The 21,889-nt window shown below is 35.7% G+C and overlaps 1 protein-coding gene across 3 annotated transcripts in view; it reads right to left on the bottom strand.

The window, feature by feature from the left end:
* vwa8 (von Willebrand factor A domain containing 8) overlaps positions 1 to 21,889 on the bottom strand; it is a 304,338-nt gene that overhangs the window by 113,504 nt on the left and 168,945 nt on the right. For all 3 annotated transcript variants that reach the window (XM_062061646.1, XM_062061645.1, XM_062061644.1), the window contains 6 exons: positions 21,095 to 21,220; positions 19,506 to 19,615; positions 11,946 to 12,097; positions 11,697 to 11,886; positions 8,824 to 8,905; positions 6,575 to 6,779 (listed from right to left, as the gene is read on the bottom strand). In XM_062061646.1, the coding sequence (XP_061917630.1) occupies positions 6,575 to 6,779; positions 8,824 to 8,905; positions 11,697 to 11,886; positions 11,946 to 12,097; positions 19,506 to 19,615; positions 21,095 to 21,220 (865 nt within the window). The remainder of the gene's footprint in view (positions 1 to 6,574; positions 6,780 to 8,823; positions 8,906 to 11,696; positions 11,887 to 11,945; positions 12,098 to 19,505; positions 19,616 to 21,094; positions 21,221 to 21,889) is intronic.

Below are 21,889 nucleotides of genomic sequence, written 5' to 3'. Positions count from 1 at the left end.
ATTCCAAATGAGCTAATATTTGCAAAAAATAACAAAGTTTTCCGGTTCGAACGTTAAATATCTTGTCTTTGCCGTCTATTCAATTGAATATAAGTTGAAAAGGATTTGCAAATCATTGTAATCTGTTTTTATTTACCATTTACACAACGTGCCAACTTCACTGCTTTCGGGTTTTGTACTTTTCCGACGCCTTTGTGCATATTTAGGGTTACAAAAAGAGTCAAGAGTAGAAATGTGCTCTAAGCCAATAACCCTCATCAGTGTCTTGTGGACAGATGTTCAGATAGTTGTGTGCAAGTCGACGTCATCTGAAGAATGTCTGTCAAACGTGGGCACCTTTGACAATGGCGCCTCAGTGCGCCGCTCCGAAAGTGTCCCGGTCCATATAGCGGGGGGGTCAAGCCTATTGCATCATCGCCACAAAGAGCCTCCATTCATGTAAAGTTCAGGCGAGGGGGTGAGGGAAAGATTCCAGTTTGCACAAAATCAGGAATTCTTCCAGTCGATATGTTCTGTCAGCTTTTCTCAGAAGTCATTGTTAAAGTAGCACTGACACCTAGTGGTGGTAAGTAACACCGCAGGGAAGGGACCCCTCACAATTAAAGGCCTACTGAAATGATAGTTTTTTACTTAAACGGGAATAGCAGATCCATTCTATGTGTCATACTTGATCATTTTGCGATATTGCCATATTTTTGCTGAAAGGATTTAGTAGAGAACAACGTCGATAAAGTTCGCAACTTTTGGTCTCCGATAAAAAAAAAACCTTGCCCCTACCGGAAGTAACGTGACGTTGTCAGTTGTTCACTCCCTCATATTTTCAACGCAGCTAGAGCGATTCGGACGATTACCCCATTAATTTGAGCGAGGATGAAAGATTCGTGGATGAGGAACGTTAGAGTGACGGACTAGAATGCAGTGAAATACATATTTAACTTAGGTACAAGCTGGCTCATTGGATTCCACACTCTCTCCTTTTTCTATTGTGGATCACGGATTTGTACTTTAAACCACCTCGGATACTATATCCTCTTGAAAATGAGAGTCGAGAACGCGAAATGGACATTCAGTGCCTTTTATCTCCACGACAATACATCGGCGAAATGCTTTAGCTACGAGCTAACATGATAGCATCGTGCTTTAACTGCATATAGAAACAAAAAAAATAAACCCCTGACTGGAAGGATGGATAGAAAATCAACAATACTATTAAACCGTGGACATGTAAATACACGGTTAATGCTTTCCAGGCTGGCGAAGGTTAACAATGCTGTGCTAACGACGCCATTGAAGCTAACTTAGCAACCAGACCGCACAGAGCTATGCTAAAAACATTAGCTCTCCAGTCTCACCTACGCCAGCCAGCCCTCATCTGCTCATCAACACCCGTGCTCACCTGCGTTCCCGCGATCGGCGGAAGGACGAAGGACTTCACCCGATGCGTTTGGCGGCCCGGAGACGTAGGAAGTCAAGGTGAGGTCGGCGGCTAGCGCGTCTGCTCTCCAACAAAGTCCTCCTGGTTGTGTTGCTGTAGTCCACTGCTAATACACCGATCCCACCTACAACTGTCTTCTTTGCAGCCTTCGTTGTTCATTAAACAAATTGCAAAAGATGTCCAGAATACTGTGGAATTATGAAATGAAAACAGAGCTTTTTGTATAGGATTCTACGGGGTACCATAAGTTCCGTTAAACTGACTTTGTCACACGCATACGTCATCATACCGCGACGTTTCAGCCGGATATTTCCCGGGAAATTTTAAATGTCACTTTATAAGTTAACCCGGCCGTATTGGCATGTGTTGCAATGTAAAGATTTCATCATTGATATATAAACTATCAGACTGCGTGGTCGGTAGTAGTGGCTTTCAGTAGGCCTTTAAAGCCAACAACATACAATACTATGTTGGAAACGAGAAAATACAAAATTCCGGTAGGAATTGTGTGTGAATGACAAATGCTGGAGCTGAACTGAAATGCAGAAGGAATGTCGAGTATTGTAATAATATGTTTGAATGTACAGTAGGAATGGTTTGAATATTGAAGAATGCTCATTTAAATGTGAGTGGAATGTATAAGGAAAGGTGGAAACGGATTAAATGTGAAATGGTTTGAATGTAGAAATACCGTGATTGTAGGAAAAAAATGTGAATGTTGAAGATCGGAAACTGTACTGCAACATACTATGAATTTAGAAATGAAAAATGTATGTTATAATAGTTGGAAATAAACTATGATAGTGGCTACAAAATTAGTTCAGCTATGCTTCCCAGAATTAATTTAATAAATTAACACTCATGGATCAGTCCATGCCTTTGGATGGTCAGGGATTTGAACCAGTTCCTCCTGCTTGAAAGTCCATCCTGCTAACCACTGTACTCAACAGACAGGGTTTCAAACCACTTTGCCACTTTCGTTACATTTTTGGCTAATTACGGGTATAAATCAATGTTTTTTCTTTACAATAAAATGTATTTATTTATATGATTCATAGATGTAAACATTTTTTTTTTAAAGTTGCTTTTTTTGGTCCCTTCTGAAGTTCGAACCCACTTCAACGGGATAAAAGGCTTGTGTGTTAGTCAAACTGCCAAAATTATGTCCAACTTTGAATTTTAGAGTATAGCTTTTTGGCTACTTTTGGACTAGATCAGGCGTGTCAAACTGGTTTTCATTGAGGGCCACATCGCCGCTTTTAACAGTGAATAATATACAGTATGAATATAAATGTGTATACCGTATTTTTCGGACTATAAGTCGCTCCGGAGTATAAGTCGCACCGGCTGAAAATGCATAATAAAAAAGGAAAAAAACATATATAAGTCGCACTGGAGTATAAGTCGCATTTTTGGGGGAAATGTATTTGATAAAAGCCAACAGCAAGAATAGACATTTGAAAGGCAATTTCAAATAAATAAAGAATAGTGAACAACAGGCTGAATAAGTGTACGTTATATGAGGCATAAATAACCAACTGAGAAGGTGCCTGGTATGTTAACGTAACATATTATGGTAAGAGTCATTCAAATAACTATAACATATAGAACATGCTATACGTTTACCAAACAATCTGTCACTCCTAATCGCTAAATCCCATGAAATCTTATACGTCTAGTCTCTTACGTGAATGAGATAAATAATATTATTTGATATTTTACGCTAATGTGTTAATCATTTCACACATAAGTCGCTCCTGAGTATAAGTCCCACCCCCGGCCAAACTATGAAAAAAACTGCGACTTATAGTCCGAAAAATACGGTCTATAATATAATTGTCTGTCTTTTTTGACGTACGCTGTACAAAACCAAATCTTTAGATTGTACTGTATAAAAGTGCAGCTCAGTCGCCACAATTTTACCGTAATATTTGCATTTTTAAAAAAATTTTTTTACAGCATATAAAATTAAAAAAATACATGGAATTAAATAAAATGGATTGGAAAAACAATACCACTGTTTTTTTTACGTAAAAATTCATGAAAGTTTTTTTATACTGAAAAATCTATGGTTGTTGTGTTTTATAGAGAAGTGGATTTTACTTTAAAAACTGTTTACTGTAAAAAAAAATTTACATGAACAGTTTGTTGGATTACTTGCTTTGAAATCATAAGTCAAGCAGATATTTAAGTATTTATCTTTATTTGAACAATAACATTGTTTTGAAATGTATGATGATATAATATTTGGTTTTATTATTAGAGATGATTAAAGTGTAAATATGTGTAATTGTACACAGTACATTTATTTTTGTAATACATTTATTAAGGAAAAATAATGTACTTTATTTACCGTATTTTTCGGACTATAAGTCGCAGTTTTTTTCATAGTTTGGCCGGGGGTGCGACTTATACTCACGAGCGACTTATGTGTGAAATTATTAACATATTACCATAAAATATCTAATAATATTATTTAGCTCATTCACCTAAGAGACTAGACGTATAAGATTTCATGGGATTTAGTGATTAGGAGTGACAGATTGTTTGGTAAACGTATAGCATGTTCTATATCAGGGGTCACCAACCTTTTTGAAACCAAGAGCTACTTCTTGGGTACTGATTAATGCGAAGGGCTACCAGTTTGATACACACTTCAATAAATTGCCAGAAATAGCCAATTTGCTCAATTTACCTTTAACTCTATGTTATTATTTATAATTAATGATATTTACACTTAATTGAACGGTTTAAAAGAGGAGAAAACACGAAAAAAATGACAATTAAATTTTGAAACATAGTTTATCGACTCTATAAAATTCAAGATTCAACCGAAAAAAAGAAGAGAATAACTAGCTAATTCGAGTCTTTTTGAAAAAATTAAAAAAATAATTTATGGAACATCATTAGTAATTTTTCCTGATTAAGATTAATTTTAGAATTTTGATGACATGTTTTAAATAGGTTAAAATCCAATCTGCACTTTGTTAGAATATATAACAAATTGGACCAAGCTATATTTCTAACAAAGACAAATCATTATTTCTTCTAGATTTTCCAGAACAAAATTTTTAAAAGAAATTAAAAAGACTTTGAAATAAGATTTAAATTTGATTCTACAGATTTTCTAGATTTGCCAGAATATTTTTTTTGAATTTGAATCATAATAAGTTTGAAGAAATATTTCACAAATATTCTTCGTCGAAAAAACAGAAGCTAAAATGAAGAATTAAATCAAAATTTATTTATTATTCTTTACAATAAAAAAAAAATTTTACTTGAACATTGATTTAAATTGTCAGGAAAGAAGAGGAAGGAATTTAAAAGGTAAAAAGGTATATGTGTTTAAAAATCCTAAAATCATTTTTAAGGTTGTATTTTTTCTCTAAAATTGTCTTTCTGAAATTTATAAGAAGCAAAGTAAAAAAAATTCATGAATTTATTTAAACAAGTGAAGACCAAGTCTTTAAAATATTTTCTTGGATTTTCAAATTCTATTTGAGTTTTGTCTCTCTTAGAATTAAAAATGTCGAGCAAAGCGAGACCAGCTTGCTGGTAAATAAATAACATTTAAAAAATAGAGGCAGCTCACTGGTAAGTGCTGCTATTTGAGCTATTTTTAGAACAGGCCAGCGGGCTACTCATCTGGTCCTTACGGGCGACCTGGTGCCCGTGGGCACCGCGTTGGTGACCCCTGGTCTAGTCTCTTACGTGTATGAGCTAAATAATATTATTTGATATTTTAGGCTAATGTGTTAATCATTTCACACATAAGTCGCTCCTGAGTATAAGTCGCACCCCCGGTCAAACTATGAAAAAAACTGCGACTTATAGTCCGAAAAATACGGTATATAAAACATGTGTATAATTGTGTCTTTTTTGACGTACGCTGTACAAAACCAAATCTTTAGATTGTACTGTATAAAACTGGCAGCTCAGTCGCCACAATTTTACCGTAATATTAGCTTCTTTTTTTTTTTTTTTTTTTTTTTTTACAGCATATAAAATAAAAAAATACATGGAATTAAACAAAATGGATTGGAAAAACGGTACCACTGTTTTTTTACATAAAAATTCATGCAAATTTTTTATACTGAAAAATCAATGGTTGTTGTGTTTTATAGTGAATAATTGTTCTATATTGAAAGTGGATTTTAATGTAAAAAATTTTACATGAACAGTTTGTTAGATTACTTGCTTTGAAATCATAAGTCAAGCAGATATTTAAGTATTTTTTCTGAACAATAACATTGTTTCGAAATGTATGATGATATAATATTTGGTTTTATTATTAGAGATGATTAAAGTGTAAATATGTGTAATTGTACATTTATTTTTGTAATACATTTGTTAAGAAAAGATAATGTACTTTATTTACACATATTATTTCCACGCTTTCGGGGGCCGCACAAATTGATGTGGCGGGCCAGATCTGGCCCACGGGCCTTGAGTTTGACACCTGTGGACTAGATAAATGTTTTCATACTACAACAAACATATTTTTTGATCGTGTGGAATTAGAATATCTACTTTCAGTCAAGGTTATTTTTAGGCGGGGAAAAAAATGGCAAACGTAAGTGAGAATGGTGGGAGGATCACCAATATTGTCCAATATTTTGGAAAATAATGAATATTGTAAAAACTTGGGTGTTTTTTTGGGTTGAAAAAATACCAAGTTACTCTGTCCAAATGAAGACGATGTGGGAGGAGTAGTCGAAAGAAAACGGTACAACGTTTGTTGAGCCCGCATGTCCTGAAAGCGCTGAATGTTTTGATGCTTGAACGGGATCAATCGGATGAACGGTTTGGGAGTTAGAGGCAGACAAAAAGCGCTACGGAAGAATAATAATAAATAGATGAATTTCGGTGCAGAATATTAGGCATTCACACAATAATGTTTCCATTCAAAGAACCGCGGCTCTCCAGTGGTGCCAGCACTCTTGCACGCTGCCACAGCAATAGCATAGGCAACACACTTATCTTGCTACTCACTTGTGTTGCTAGATATTTCGACAATAACAACTCTGTGTTGAGAGTAAATCCATCCTGCTGCACAAGCTGTACACTGACTACTCTAATGTATATTTATAACTCCTATAGTATTGTGCCTTGAGAAGACATGCTGGATACTGTATTTACCTGCACAGGCCTGCCATCCTCAGAGCCAATCATATTCCTCCACTCCATCAGCGATCGCTGCAGCGTGTCCAGGCCGGTCTCCCACAGACGGACGTAGCCGCCCATGTCCACGGTGACCACGCCGCCCGAGCTGAGGGGCGCCAACAGCAAGTCGGTTTCCGACACTTTTGACACCCAGCTGGTGTAAGGCGACACGGACATGGACCTGATAGTCGGACAAAAAAACAGTCTTATGGCGGATTTATCAGTCTATCCAATTAGCTATCTGCTCATCTAGGTCAGGGGTCACCAACGCGGTGCCCGCGGGCACCAGGTAGCCCGTAAGGACCAGATGAGTAGCCCGCTGGCCTGTTCTAAAAATAGCTCAAATAGCAGCACTTACCAGTGAGCTGCCTCTATTTTTTAAATTTGATTTATTTACTAGCAAGCTGGTCTCGCTTTGCTCGATATTTTTAATTCTAAGAGAGACAAAACTCAAATAGAATTTGAAAATCCAAGAAAATATTTTAAAGACTTGGTCTTCACTTGTTTAAATAAATTCATGAATTTTTTTAACTTTGCTTCTTATAACTTTCAGAAAGACAATTTTAGAGAAAAAATACAACCTTAAAAAGGATTTTAGGATTTTTAAACACATATACCTTTTGACCTTTTAAATTCCTTCCTCTTCTTTCCTGACAGTTTAAATCAATGTTCAAGTAAATTTATATTTTTTATTGTAAAGAATAATAAATACATTTTAATTTAATTTTTCATTTTAGCTTCTGTTTTTTCGACGAAGAATATTTGTGAAATATTTCTTCAAAGTTATGATTAAAATTCAAAAAAATTATTCTGGCAAATCTAGAAAATCTGTAGAATCAAATTCAAATCTTATTTCAAAGTCTTTTGAATTTATTTTAAAATATTTGTTCTGGAAAATCTAGAAGAAATAATGATTTGTCTTTGTTAGAAATATAGCTTGGTCCAATTTGTTATATATTCTAACAAAGTGTAGATTGGATTTTAACCTATTTAAAACATGTCATCAAAAATTCTAAAATTAATCTTAATCAGGAAAAATTACTAATGATGTTCCATAAATTCTTTTTTTTAAGTTTTTCTCTTCTTTTTTTCGGTTGAATTTTGAATTTTAAAGAGTCGAAATTGAAGATAAACTATGTTTCAAAATTTAATTGTAATTTTTTTCCGTGTTTTCTCCTCTTTTAAACCGTTCAATTAAGTGTAAATATCATTAATTATTAATAATAACATAGAGTTAAAGGTAAATTGAGCAAATTGGCTATTTCTGGCAATTTATTTAAGTGTGTATCAAACTGGTAGCCCTTCGCATTAATCACTACCCAAGAAGTAGCTCTTGGTTTCAAAAGGTTGGTGACCCCTGATCTAGGTTAAAAGGTCAATGGTGAATATTACAGTCCAAAGATCTCATGGTAACGATGTGAGCCAAATGCTGCTAATTCAAAACTAGTTGGAGAAATATTGACCGAAGTTACAATCCTGTCAGTCCTTGTATGTCCAGACGGTGGGACTTTTTTTCCCCAAATCACTGCACTGCAAAAAGTCAGTCTTCAAAAACAAGAAAAAAAATACAAAAATGAGGGGTATTTTATTTGAACTAAGCAAAATTATCTGCCAATAGAACAAGAAAATCCGGCTTGTCAAGACTTTCCAAAACAAGTCAAATTAGCTAACTTCAATGAACCCAAAAATACCTTAAAATAAGTATATTCTCACTAGTAACAAGTGCACTTTTCTTAGTAGAAAAAAATAGATCTTTTTGCTCAATAGGTTGAAAAATATTCTTAAATGAAGTAAATGCTAGTGCCATTATCTTGACATAATGATATGCGCTCGGCATCATGATTTTTGTTTTCATGCTTGAAGTAAGAAATGATTACTTTAAAAAAGTACTTTTATACTTGTGAGTGTTGATGACACAGCTTTGCAACACTTGATATTCTAGTTTCAAGCATGTTTTACTCAATATAGGTCATCAAATCTCAGCTACAAGCAGTAATATCTTACTGAGATCATTTAGGACCAAAACCCTTAAAACAAGTAAAACACTCTAACATAAAATCTGCTTAGTGAGAAGAATGATCTTATCAGACAGAAAATAAGCAAATATCACCCTTATTTGAGATATTTCATCTTACTTAGATTTCAGTTTTTGCAGTGTGGCTGTTCTGTTTCCGACCCCTAGATGTCAATAGATGCTTGAACATGGACTAATCAGCACACTTTACCTGGGAACGGGAATATATTTGACTTTTTTTGAGTTCAGATCCGTCACCTCCAGGTAGCCTGCAGTCATGGGAGGGGTGGCATCTGATGGACAAACAGGAAGTTGTCATAGAAGTGTTTTTGTACATATAGAGCAGGGGTGTCCAAACTTTTTGACTTGTGGGCCACATTGGGTTAAAAAAAATTGGCCGAGGTCATGTGAAGTAACACTATAAGTAGCCTATACATATACATACAGTCAGGCCCAGCCCTAACCAAAATTAAAAAAAAAAAAAAAAAAATTCTTTTTTTTTTCCATAAAGAAATACAATCATGTGTGCTTACGGGCTGTATCCCTGCAGACTGTATTGATCTACATTGATATATAATATAAAATGTGTTTTTCTACGTTGATTTAATTTTAAAAAAAAAAAAAAAAAAAAAATTTTTTTTTTTTTTCTGGTACCAATCGGTCTGCGGCCCGGTACCAATCGGTCCGCGGACCGGTACCGGGCCGCGGCCCGGTGGTTGGGGACCACTGCTGTAACAGACAAATAATTTCATGTAGGCTAACGTTACCTACCTGCTACCTCTGTCTTTTTCTCGTTTCTCCTCTTCTTTTCTCTTTTTTCTTCCCTGGGCACCTGACAGTTTTGGCCGTTTTGACATCTTGTGTTGATTTTTTGATGTGGTGACGTCCAAAAAGAGTCATGAATGATACGGGAAGGGAGGGGGCGCACCGTGCGGGAGGAGGGGGGGGGGGGGGGGGCGTAATGGTGTAACAAATAATATTTCTATTAAATAGGCTTTACTTTGCATTTTAATCAACATGGGATTATTTTATGTATTTAGAAATAATAGTACCAACTTTTTTTTTTTCTCTCCAACATTTGTGGCACTGGCGTGGCGCCCCCTGATGGACGGCGCCCTTAGCATTTGCCTATACGGCCTATGCCACGGGCCGGCCCTGCATACAGTACAGGCCAAAAGTTTGGACACACCTTCTCATTTCAATGGTTTTTCTTTATTTTCATGACTATTGACATTGTAGATTGTCACATCAAAACTATGAATGAACACATGTGGAGTTATGCACTTAACAAAGAAAGGTGAAATAACTGAAAGCATGTTTCATTTTCTAGTTCCCTTTGCTCTGATTACTGCTTTGCACACTCTTGGCATTCTCTCCATGAGCTTCAAGAGGTAGTCACCCGAAAGGGTTTTCACTTCACAGGTGTCGTAGTTTTGATGCCTTCAGTGACAATCTACCATGTAAATAGTCATGAAAATAAAGAAAACGCATTGAAATGAGAAGGTGTGTCCAAACGTTTGGCCTGTACTGTACATACAGTATGTGTACATGTTATATTAATATAATGGCTATATAATTAAACTACTTGATTATTAAGAGTTTGTGAACCACTCCTGCTTTTTACTTCTATGACGACCTACTTAAAAGTTTTGCAACAGAAATATACAGCAACTAAAATGTGCCAAACGTGGATAAGTGTGGAGAGCGTTTGCATTTTTTCCCATCATGCATTGTAATGGATTTAAATGGGTGGGATTTTGACATTTTTATGGTGTTTGGATATTTTTTATAATATCCAAAACAATCAGTAAGCAGGTTGTGTTACGTGTGAACTAGAGATGTCCGATAATGGCTTTCTTGCCGATATTCCGATATTGTCTTTATTACCGATACCGATATCAACCGATACCGATATATACAGTGGTGGAATTAACACATTATTATGCCTAATTTTGTTGTGATGCCCCGCTGGATGCATTAAACAATGTAACAAGTTTTTCCAAAATAAATCAACTCAAGTTATGGAAAAAAATGCCAACATGAAGTGAAGTGAAGTGAAGTGAAGTGAATTATATTTATATAGCGCTTTTCTCTAGTGACTCAAAGCGCTTTACATAGTGAAACCCAATATCTAAGTTACATTTTTGAACCAGTGTGGGTGGCACTAGGAGCAGGTGGGTAAAGTGTCTTGCCCAAGGACACGACGGCAGTGACTAGGGTTGGCGGAAGCGGGGATCGAACCTGGAACCCTCAAGTTGCTGGCGCGGCCACTCTACCAACCGAGCTATACCGCCCCAAATACTGCCATATTTATTATTTATTTTTAAACATGCCTCAAAACAGCAACTTGGAATTTGAGACACGCTCTCCCTGAGAGAGCATGAGGAGGTTGAGGTGTGCGGGGTTCTGGGGGGTGTATATTGTAGCGTCCCGGAAGAGTTAGTGCTGCAAGGTTTTCTGGGTATTTGTTCTGTTGTGTTACGGTGCGGACGTTCTCCCGAAATGTGTTTGTCATTCTTGTTTGGTGTGGGTTCACAGTGTGGCGCATATTTGTAACAGTGTTAAAGTTGTTTATACGGCCCACCCTCAGTGTGACCTGTATGGCTGTTGACCAAGTATGCCTTGCATTCACTTGCGTGTGTGAAAAGCCGTAGATATTATGTGACTGGGCCGCCACGCAAAGGCAGTGCCTTTAAGGTTTATTGGCGCTCTGTACTTCTCCCTACGTCCGTGTACACAGCGGAGTTTTAAAAAGTCATACATTTTACTTTTTGAAACCGATAATTTCCGATATTACATTTTAAAGCATTTATCGGCCGATAATATCGGCAGTCCGATATTATCAGACATCTCTAGTGTGAATTTTTTTTGGATTGGGTCGTATAAGTCAATGCTGCGCTAAAGTTGCTTCAAACACAATGCATGGTCATGGACCTGATTGACTCACATTGTCCACAAGATGGCGACAAAGTTGCAGCAATAAGGCTGAGAGATATTTGAAAGGAATTTGAAAACACTCCGCAGGCCAGATTCCTTATAGTTTGCACACCCCTGATATAGAGTTTGTTTTCCGTGATTGCCTACCTTTGGGGTAGACCTCCTTCAGGGGCACTTTGCTCGGGGGAAGGGCCCGGACCACCTGATTGGCTGAGAGCAGACTCACGCAATTGCTTCGCTTGGCGGCCGAGGTCCGGAAGTTGTGCGCGCCGCCGTCGCTGCTCTTCATCTCCGCCAGGTCGGCTGTCCTCTTGAAGCTGTACACCTCATTAGGGGACTGGACAAGACATTCACTCAGAGACGCCGACTCGTCACGACGTCTTGTTCGAGTCTCACCATGAGGTCTGGGAAGCCCACGATGACTCGGGCGAAGGAGCCGGTGTCGGCCATGACGCGGTTCGGGGAGACGATCTTTTGGCCGAGGGCAGCACTGAGGTTCTCGTTGGGAAGTTGGTCACATGACAACATCTGGGGAACGCACGCGGCGTCTGACAGGGTGATGAGAGAAACGCAGTATACATGATTTGTTTATTTAATTTTTGCAGTGCTGGCCTAACCTAACCAGAAATCATCATCATAATTAAAAATAAAAGTATTTTTTAAGCTACTTTCCCTGAATATCTAAAAGTATTTACCGTATTTTTCGGACTATAAGTCGCAGTTTTTTTCATAGTTTGCGACTTATACTCAGGAGCGACTTATGTGTGAAATTATTAACACATTACCGTAAAATATCAAATAATATTATTTGGCTCAGGGGTCACCAACCTTTTTGAAACCAAGAGCTACTTCTTGGGTAGTGATTAATGTGAAGGGCTACCAGTTTGATACACACTTAAATAAATTGCCAGAAATAGCCAATTTGCTCAATTTACCTTTAACTCTATGTTATTATTAATAATTAATGATATTTACACTTAATTGAACGGTTTAAAAGAGGAGAAAACACGAAAAAAATGACAATTAGATTTTGAAACATAGTTTATCTTCAATTTCGACTCTTTAAAATTCAAAATTCAACCGAAAAAAAGAAGAGAAAAACTTAAAAAAAGATAAACGATAAATGCGTTAAAATGTAATATCGGAAATTATCGATATCGTTTTTTTTATTATCTGTATCGGTTTTTATTTTTTATTTTTATTTTTTATTAAATCAACATAAAAAACACAAGATACACTTACAATTAGTGCACCAACCCAAAAAACCTCCCTCCCCCCATTTCTTTCTGTTATCAATATTCTGGTTCCTACATTATATATCAATATATATCAATACAGTCTGCAAGGGATACAGTCCGTAAGCACACATGATTGTGCGTGCTGCTGGTCCACTAATAGTACTAACCTTTAACAGTTCATTTTACTCATTTTCATTAATTACTAGTTTCTATGTAACTGTTTTTATATTGTTTTACTTTCTTTTTTATTCAAGAAAATGTTTTTAATTTATTTATCTTATTTTATTTTATAAATTTTTTTTTTTAAATTACCTTATCTTCACCATACCTGGTTGTCCAAATTAGGCATAATTATGTGTTAATTCCACGACTGCATATATCGGTTGATATCGGTATCGGTAATTAAAGAGTTGGACAATATCGGAATATCGGATATCGGCAAAAAGCCATTATCGGACATCCCTAATCATTAGTAATTTTTCCTGATTAACATTAATTTTATAATTTTGATGACATGTTTTAAATAGGTTAAAATCCAATCTACACTTTGTTAGAATATATAACAAATTGGACCAAGCAATATTTCTAACAAAGACAAATCATTATTTCTTCTAGATTTTCCAGAACAAAAATTTTAAAAGAAATTCAAAAGACTTTGAAATAAGATTTAAATTTGATTCAACAGATTTTCTAGATTTGCCAGAATAATTTTTTTGAATTTTAATCATAATAAGTTTGAAGAAATATTTCACAAATATTCTTCGTCGAAAAAACAGAAGCTAAAATGAAGAATTAAATTAAAATGTATGTATTATTCTTTACAATAAAAAAAATAAATGTTCTTGAACATTGTCAGGAAAGAAGAGGAAGGAATTTAAAACGTAAACAGGTATATGTGTTTAAAAATCCTAAAATCATTTTTAAGGTTGTATTTCTGAAAGTTATAAGAAGCAAAGTAAAAAAAAATATGAATTTATTTAAACAAGTGAAGACCAAGTCTTTAAAATATTTTCTTGGATTTTCAAATTCTATTTGAGTTTTGTCTCTCTTTGAATGCTAGTAAATAAATCAAATTTAAAAAATAGAGGCAGCTCACTGGTAAGTGCTGCTATTTGAGCTATTTTTAGAACAGGCCGGCGGGCTACTCATCTGGTCCTTACGGGCTACCTGGTGCCCGCGGGCACCGCGTTGGTGACCCCTGATTTAGCTCATTGACGTAAGAGACTAGACGTATAAGATTTCATGGGATTTAGCGATTAGGAGTGACAGATTGTTTGGTAAACGTATAGCATGTTCTATATGTTATAGTTATTTGAATGACTCTTACCATAATATGTTACGTTAACATACCAGGCACCTTCTCAGTTGGTTATTTATGCCTCATATAACGTACACTTATTCAGCCTGTTGTTCACTATTCTTGATTTATTTTAAATTGCCTTTCAAATGTCTATTCTTGGTGTTGGATTTTATCAAATACATTTCCCCCAAAAATGCGACTTATACTCCAGTGCGACTTAAATATGTTTTTTTCCTTCTTTATTATGCATTTTCGGCCGGTGCGACTTATACTCCGGAGCGACTTATGCTCCGAAAAATGCGGTATATTCTCTTCATGTCATATTATGCTCCTTCCAGTGCTGTTGTTTTTAGTTTTAGTTTGTATCCAATCAAAATTCAGCTAGCTTATGTTGCCATGTTGTACCAAATTTGCCCGGGGTCTTCAGAATCAACAATGTCTGCGCACTGTAAGTGAACGGATACATACAGTTGATAGACAATTGCCCTAGCCAATCAGATCATGAGTTGTTGTCAGTAAGGCCTTCGAGCTGGCTGTACGCTGTGATTGGATACTCACTTGGGAGTCTCAAGTGAGTATCCAATCACAAGTTGCAAAAACAGGAAGTGGCCCCGGAGCCATACGAGCCATAGAAAGCCACAGAAAACTCACCGGTACTCACAAAGAAAAAGAGAAATATGTTGATTAAGTGGCAGGTATACAATTGCAAGGCCATTTTCAAGTAGGATACTTAAGAGAAACTACATCTTGTGAGACGAGGTCGGCCGACATCGGAAGCTATCCCGGCGGTGAAATGGTTTGCCCGCCACTTTCACACGAACCAAACGACTACGAGCGGTACCACTGGCTAATACGGCGTCGAATGGGTGCTACAAATTGTGAGTTCAAATATTTTATTTTCATAATTTTTTCATGTTTCATTCGTTTTGAACAATTCTTTTAATTTTGACAGTACCACGTAAGATATGTTTTAATTGCCGAAGAGGGTTTATTGAATGTTAAATGCGCCGAAAAATAGACCGTTTTGTACACTGTTGAGGTGCTTCAATGCAAAGTAGTGTGCAAGTGTGTTTCTGTGTAGTATCTCCAGCCGTGTCCATGTGGTGACATCAATTACGGTATTTTGAGAGGTGAAGTCGGACTAAGTAAGACATCACTGAAGGCCTAGGTGAGAAACGCACGGCCCGCCACTGACTTTTTGTGCCCTAATCCTTTTCAATGTTCTAAAAGAGGATTAGATTTTTGGAATAAATCCTGTCGGCCAATAAAACACAAGCCGCAGGCCGCAAATGGCCCCTGCACCAGACTTTGGACATATACTGGTGTAAGCAAACTCTTGCGTACATTGTTCAAAAAAAGATTCACTTCCAAATTGCAATTTTTATTCATTCTGATTCCATAATTTTCAAGAATCTTTTTTTTTTTTCTGTGTACATTTTTTTCCGTCCGACCGGTAGGAGGCCACGGGGAAGACCCAGGGCACGTTGGGGTGACTATGTCCCACCACTGCCCTGGGGAGGCCTCTGGATCCCCCGAGAGGAGCTGGATGAAGTCACTGGGGAGAGGGAAGTCTGGACTTCTCTGCTTAGGCTGCTGCCCCCGCGACCCCCGGATAATGGATGGAAATGTTTTCATTTTATTTTTTTTAAATAATAAATTTTTGGGTTAGAAACATTAACACCTATTATTAATATCATTATTACTAATAATGATACTGTTGCTTTTATTAATTTGAGGTTTTTCTGTTTTTTTAGTATAGTAATTGTATGTATTCTCAATTGTTTTGTAAATTTCTCTTAACTATTGTAAAGCTGGGATTGGGTTGGAACTGCTCTATATTATTTTGTTAGAGTGATTAACTTTTTGATTTTTGTAAATAAAATAAATAATAATTTAAAAAAATATATATATATATTAGGGATGTCCGGTAATGGCTTTTTGCCGATATCCGATATGCCGATATTGTCCAACTCTTTAATTACCGATACCGATATCAACCGATACCGATATCAACCGATATACACAGTCGTGGAATTAACACATTATTATGCCTAATTTGGACAACCAGGTATGGTGAAGATAAGGTACTTTTTAAAAAAATGAATCAAATAAAATAAGATAAATAAATTAAAAACATTTTCTTGAATAAAAAAAGAAAGTAAAACAATATAAAAACAAGTTACATAGAAACTAGTAATTAATGAAAATGTGTAAAATTAACTGTTAAAGGTTAGTACTATTAGTGGACCAGCAGCACGCACAATCATGTGTGCTTACGGACTGTATCCCTTGCAGACTGTATTGATATATATTGATATATAATGTAGGAAGCAGAATATTAATAACAGAAAGAAACAACCCTTTTGTGTGAATGAGTGTAAATGGGGGAGGGAGGTTTTTTGGGTTGGTGCACTAATTGTAAGTGTATCTTGTGTTTTTTATGTGGATTTAATAAAAAAAAATTTAAAAAACGATACTGATAATAAAAAAACCGATACCGATAATTTCCGCTATTACATTTTAACGCATTTATCGGCCGATAATATCGGCAGACCGATATTATCGGACATCTCTAATATATATATATATATATATATATATATATATATATATATATATATATATATATATATATATATATATATATATATATATATATATATATATATATATATATATATATATCCAAAGATGTTTTTAGGCCAATTATAAGTCCAACGTCAGCAGCCAGGAGGAGCTTTTGCAACCTGTAACCTGTTTTGAAAAAAGGTTGTATTGTAATTTATATACCAAATAATATATTACAAGAATCGTGTTAAATCAGGAATTGATTCTGAATAATATCATCACTCCAAAAATCTGAATCGAACGGAACCTCAAGATGCCCAAAGATTCCCATCTCTAGTAGAAATGCGTCCAAACATGCACCCCTACACTGCAAAAAGTCAGAGTTCAAAAACAAGAAAAAAAAAATACAAAAATTAAGGGGTATTTTATTTGAACTAAGCAAAATTATCTGCCAATAGAACAAGAAAATTCGGCTTGTCAAAACTTTCCAAAACAAGTAAAATTAGCTAACCTAAATAAACCCAAAAATACCTTAAAATAAGTATATTCTCACTAATAACAAGTGCACTTTTCTTGGTAGAAAAAAAAGGCCTTTTTGCTCAATATGTTGAAAAATATTCTTAAATGAAGTAAATGCTAGTGCCATTATCTTGACATAATGATATGCGCTCAGCATCATGACTTTTTTTTCATGCTTGAAGTAAGAAATGATTACTTTAAAAAAGTACTTTTATACTTGTGAGTGTTGATGACACAGCTTTGCAACAGTTGATATTCTAGTTTCAAGCATGTTTTACTCAATATAGGTCATCAAATCTCAGCAACAAGCTTATTATTGAGATAATTTCGGACCAAAACCCTTAAAACAAGTAAAACACTCTAACATAAAATCTGCTTAGTGAGAAGAATGATCTTATCAAACAGAAAATAAGCAAATATCACCCTTATTTGAGATCTTACTTAGATTTCAGCGTTACTTTTCTGATTGATACACCACATGGCGGCGCTGTCGTTAAACCCCAATGTTTCACCCCCAGAAATAAAACCGACTTGAAATTTCTCACACATCTCTACGCGCTTCACAAACAAAACGTGCTGTAACTTGAGAGTGTTTATCTGAATCCGCACAGATTTTGGCGCACACATTCAGGGGACAGACAAGCACAAATGTGTACAGTTTGACAAAAAATATGTCCGCCATGGAGACATACTTGCCAACCCTCCCAGTTTTTAGCGGGAGAATCCCGGTATTCAGCGCCTCTCCCGACAACCTCCCGGCAGAGATTTTCTCCCGGCAAACTCCCGGTATTCAGCCGGAGCTGGAGGCCACGCCCCCTCCAGCTCAATGCGGACCTGAGACTGAGTGGGGGCAGCCTGTTCTCACGTCCGCTTTCCCACAATATAAACAGCTTGCCTGCCCAATGAACGGATAAGTTAAACAGGACAATACTGCCATCTAATGGATAGCCAACGGAACACTGAAATTCAAGTATCATTTTTTTTTTCTATGTAAATAAATAAAATATATATATATATATATATATATATATATATATATATATATATATATATATATATATATATATATATATATATATATATATATATAGCTAGAATTCACTGAAAGTGAAGTATTTCATATATATATATACATATATATATATATATATATATATATATATATATATATATATATATATATATATATATATATATATATATATATATGTATATATATATATATATATATATATATGTATATATATATATATATATATATATATATATATATATATATATATATATATATATATATATATATATATATATATATATATATATGTGTGTGTGGGAAAAAAATCACAAGACTATTTCATCTCTACAGGCCTGTTTCATGAGGGTTTCTTTAATCATCAGGATGATGATTGAGGAAACCCTAATGAAACAGGCCTGTAGAGATGAAATAGTCTTGTGATTTTTTCCCACACACACATATTACGCTCTACCACGGTATCGAGCACTATTTTTTTGGATAATCTAATTAAGACATATATATATATATATATATATATGTATATATATATATATATATATATATATATATATATGAAACATATATGAAATACTCGAGTTGGTGAATTCTAGCTGTAAATAACCACGCCCCCCCACCCCCTACCCCCCACCTCCCGATATTGTAGGTCTCAAGGTTGGCAAGTATGCATGGAGAAAAACATAACTAATTGTAAATAAGTCGTTGCCTGTTTGTGTATTGATCATGAAACGTCAAACATATTTGTATTACATGAACTAAATTGGCCCTAGTGTGTGAATGTGAGTGTGTCTGTCTATCTGTGTTGGCCCTGTGATGAGGTGGCGACTTGTCCAGGGTGTACCCCGCCTTCCGCCCGAATGCAGCTGAGATAGGCTCCAGCATCCCCCGCGACCCCAAAAGGGAAAAGCGGTATAATATGGATGGGTGGATGACCACAACCAACAGGTGGCACCACAATAACAGGAAAAAATGTTGTATTGACTCTACAGTTGCCAACATTACAGTGACTTATGAGCGTTATGGACACCCTCCACCCACACACTGCGTGACATTTTGTTCCCGGTATCGGTGACAAGAAGCGGCACAAATCCTGGGACGCGCCCGGGGTTGACTTTGTCTCGCTAAGAGGTCCTGTCAAGGCAAGACGTACGCGCTGCCTGAGTCTATTTGTCTGTCTGGCCGCTTTTATTAATAGCCTTGACATCATGTCTGCGCTAAGGAGACGGCAGAGAGCGGCAGGGGAGGACATTAAAAGCATCGTTAACCTTCAATTACAGCCGCGGATGTTAAAAAGGTACCTGCGCTGGCCCCGTGCCCCGAGCTGACGGCGTCCTCGCTGATGCTGTGCAGCTGACACACTCCAGAGTCCTCGGCCGCCATGTGCATGGGCTTGGTCAGCAGGTACTTCCTGTTGAAGGACACCTGAACTTAGGCTTTTGTTGTGGAAATGACTACTACTAATTATTATGACCTTACTTTCTTTCAACAACAAATAATTTGGAGAAAAAAAAGGCTTTACTCCACCAATAACTCAAATGCATTTTTAGATTTACACATTGACTAGCAACATTGTCTTGAGTTGCTTTGTTTTTGTTCAGAAATGCTGTAAAAATCACCTTACCTATTACATTGTATTCCACCAATGCTTATTATTTGCATAACAACTAGAGATGTCCGATAACATCGGTCTGCCGATAATATCGGCCGATAAATGCGTTAAAATGTAATATCGTAAATTATCGGTATCGGTTTTTTTATTATCAGTATCGTTTTTTTAAAATTAAATCCACATAAAAAACACAAGATACACTTACAATTAGTGCACCAACCCACCCCATTCACACTCATTCACACAAAAGGGTTGTTTCTTTCTGTTATTAAAGGCCTACTGAAACCTACTACTACCGACCACGCAGTCTGATAGTTTATATATCAATGATGAAATCTTAACATTGCAACACATGCCAATACGGCCGGGTTAACTTATAAAGTGACATTTAAAACTTCCCGGGAAATATCCGGCTGAAACGTCGCGGTATACTACTAATTAATGAAAATTTGTAAAATTAACTGTTAAAGGTTAGTATTATTAGTGGAGCAGCAGCACGCACAATCATGTGTGCTTACGGACTGTATCTCTTGCAGACTGTATTGATATATATTGATATATAATGTAGGAAGCAGAATATTAATAACAGAAAGAAACAACCCTTTTGTGTGAATGAGTGTAAATGGGGGAGGGAGGTTTTTTGGGTTGGTGCACTAATTGTAAGTGTATCTTGTGTTTTTTATGTGGATTTAATAAAAATAAAAATAAAAACGATACTGATAATTAAAAAAACGATACCGATAATTTCCGATATTACATTTTAACGCATTTATCGGCCGTTAATATCGGCAGACCGATATTATCGGACATCTCTAATATATATATATATATATATACATACATACATACACATATATACACTTATATATATATATATACACATATACATACCGGTACTATATACACATATACATACCGGTACATATACATATATACACACACATATACATATACTTTTATATACATACACATATATATATGTACTGTACATACACGTATATATACATACTGTACATATATACATATATACACATATATACATACATATACATATATATGTATATATATATATATATATTTACTTATATGTATACACATATATACATACATATACATATATATGTATATATATATATATACATATACACATATATACTGTATATATATATATATATATACATACACACACACATATATACAGGCAGGGCACATCCAAATACACAGAGAAGAACCATTTCAACACCATAAAGTTAGACAAAAAAGTAATTTGTCACATACTTGTCAGTGTTGCTCTCCAGCAGCAGCCAGCGATCCTCCGCCACCAGGAAGACGGACTTGAGGTTGATGGGCAGGGAGATTGCGTGGACCTGGCCCTCCAGCACATCCAGAACCTCCAGCTGGTTGCTATCGTCACAAAATGATGCAAACACCAAACTCATGTGTGCGTTCTTAACACAGATATGACCCAAAACCAAAAACACAATTAAACCCCTGCACCGGGAAACATGCTGCAATCATGTAAAAGCTGCAAGGTCAAAAACAAATGCAAACTGAAAATGCTGTGAATGCCAAAAACACACATTGAACCCTAAAACAAAAGCATGACAGAAAGGCTGCAAGTTCAATGAACAAAACAGATGTGAGTCATGCTAACAGAAAGTTAGCCAGACTACCAGGGAGGTGTTATTTTATTTTAATTGAACACACAAACAGTATATGTAACAATATACAGATAAGGGCACATCCAATTCTTTACATTATTCCAAACATTCACAATGTTGCGCAACTAATATTTATTCATAAACAAAACAAGTTAAAGAAAGTAAGGTAAGAGACAAAACAAATACATAAGAAAAAAATAACTAAAATACCTTATTTTTCAGACTATAAGTCGCTGTTTTTTTCATAGTTTGGCCGGGGGTGCGACTTATACTCGGGAGCGACTTATGTGTGAAATGATTAACACATTAGCGTAAAATATCAAATAATATTATTTAGCTCATTGACGTAAGAGACTAGACGTATAAGATTTCATGGGATTTAGCGATTAGGAGTGACAGATTGTTTGGTAAA

The sequence above is a fragment of the Entelurus aequoreus genome, linkage group LG10, assembly GCF_033978785.1.
Source record: "Entelurus aequoreus isolate RoL-2023_Sb linkage group LG10, RoL_Eaeq_v1.1, whole genome shotgun sequence".
NCBI lineage: Eukaryota > Metazoa > Chordata > Actinopteri > Syngnathiformes > Syngnathidae > Entelurus > Entelurus aequoreus.
Note: the sequence above shows the minus strand (reverse complement) of the source record. Positions and strands in the feature narration are given on the sequence as shown.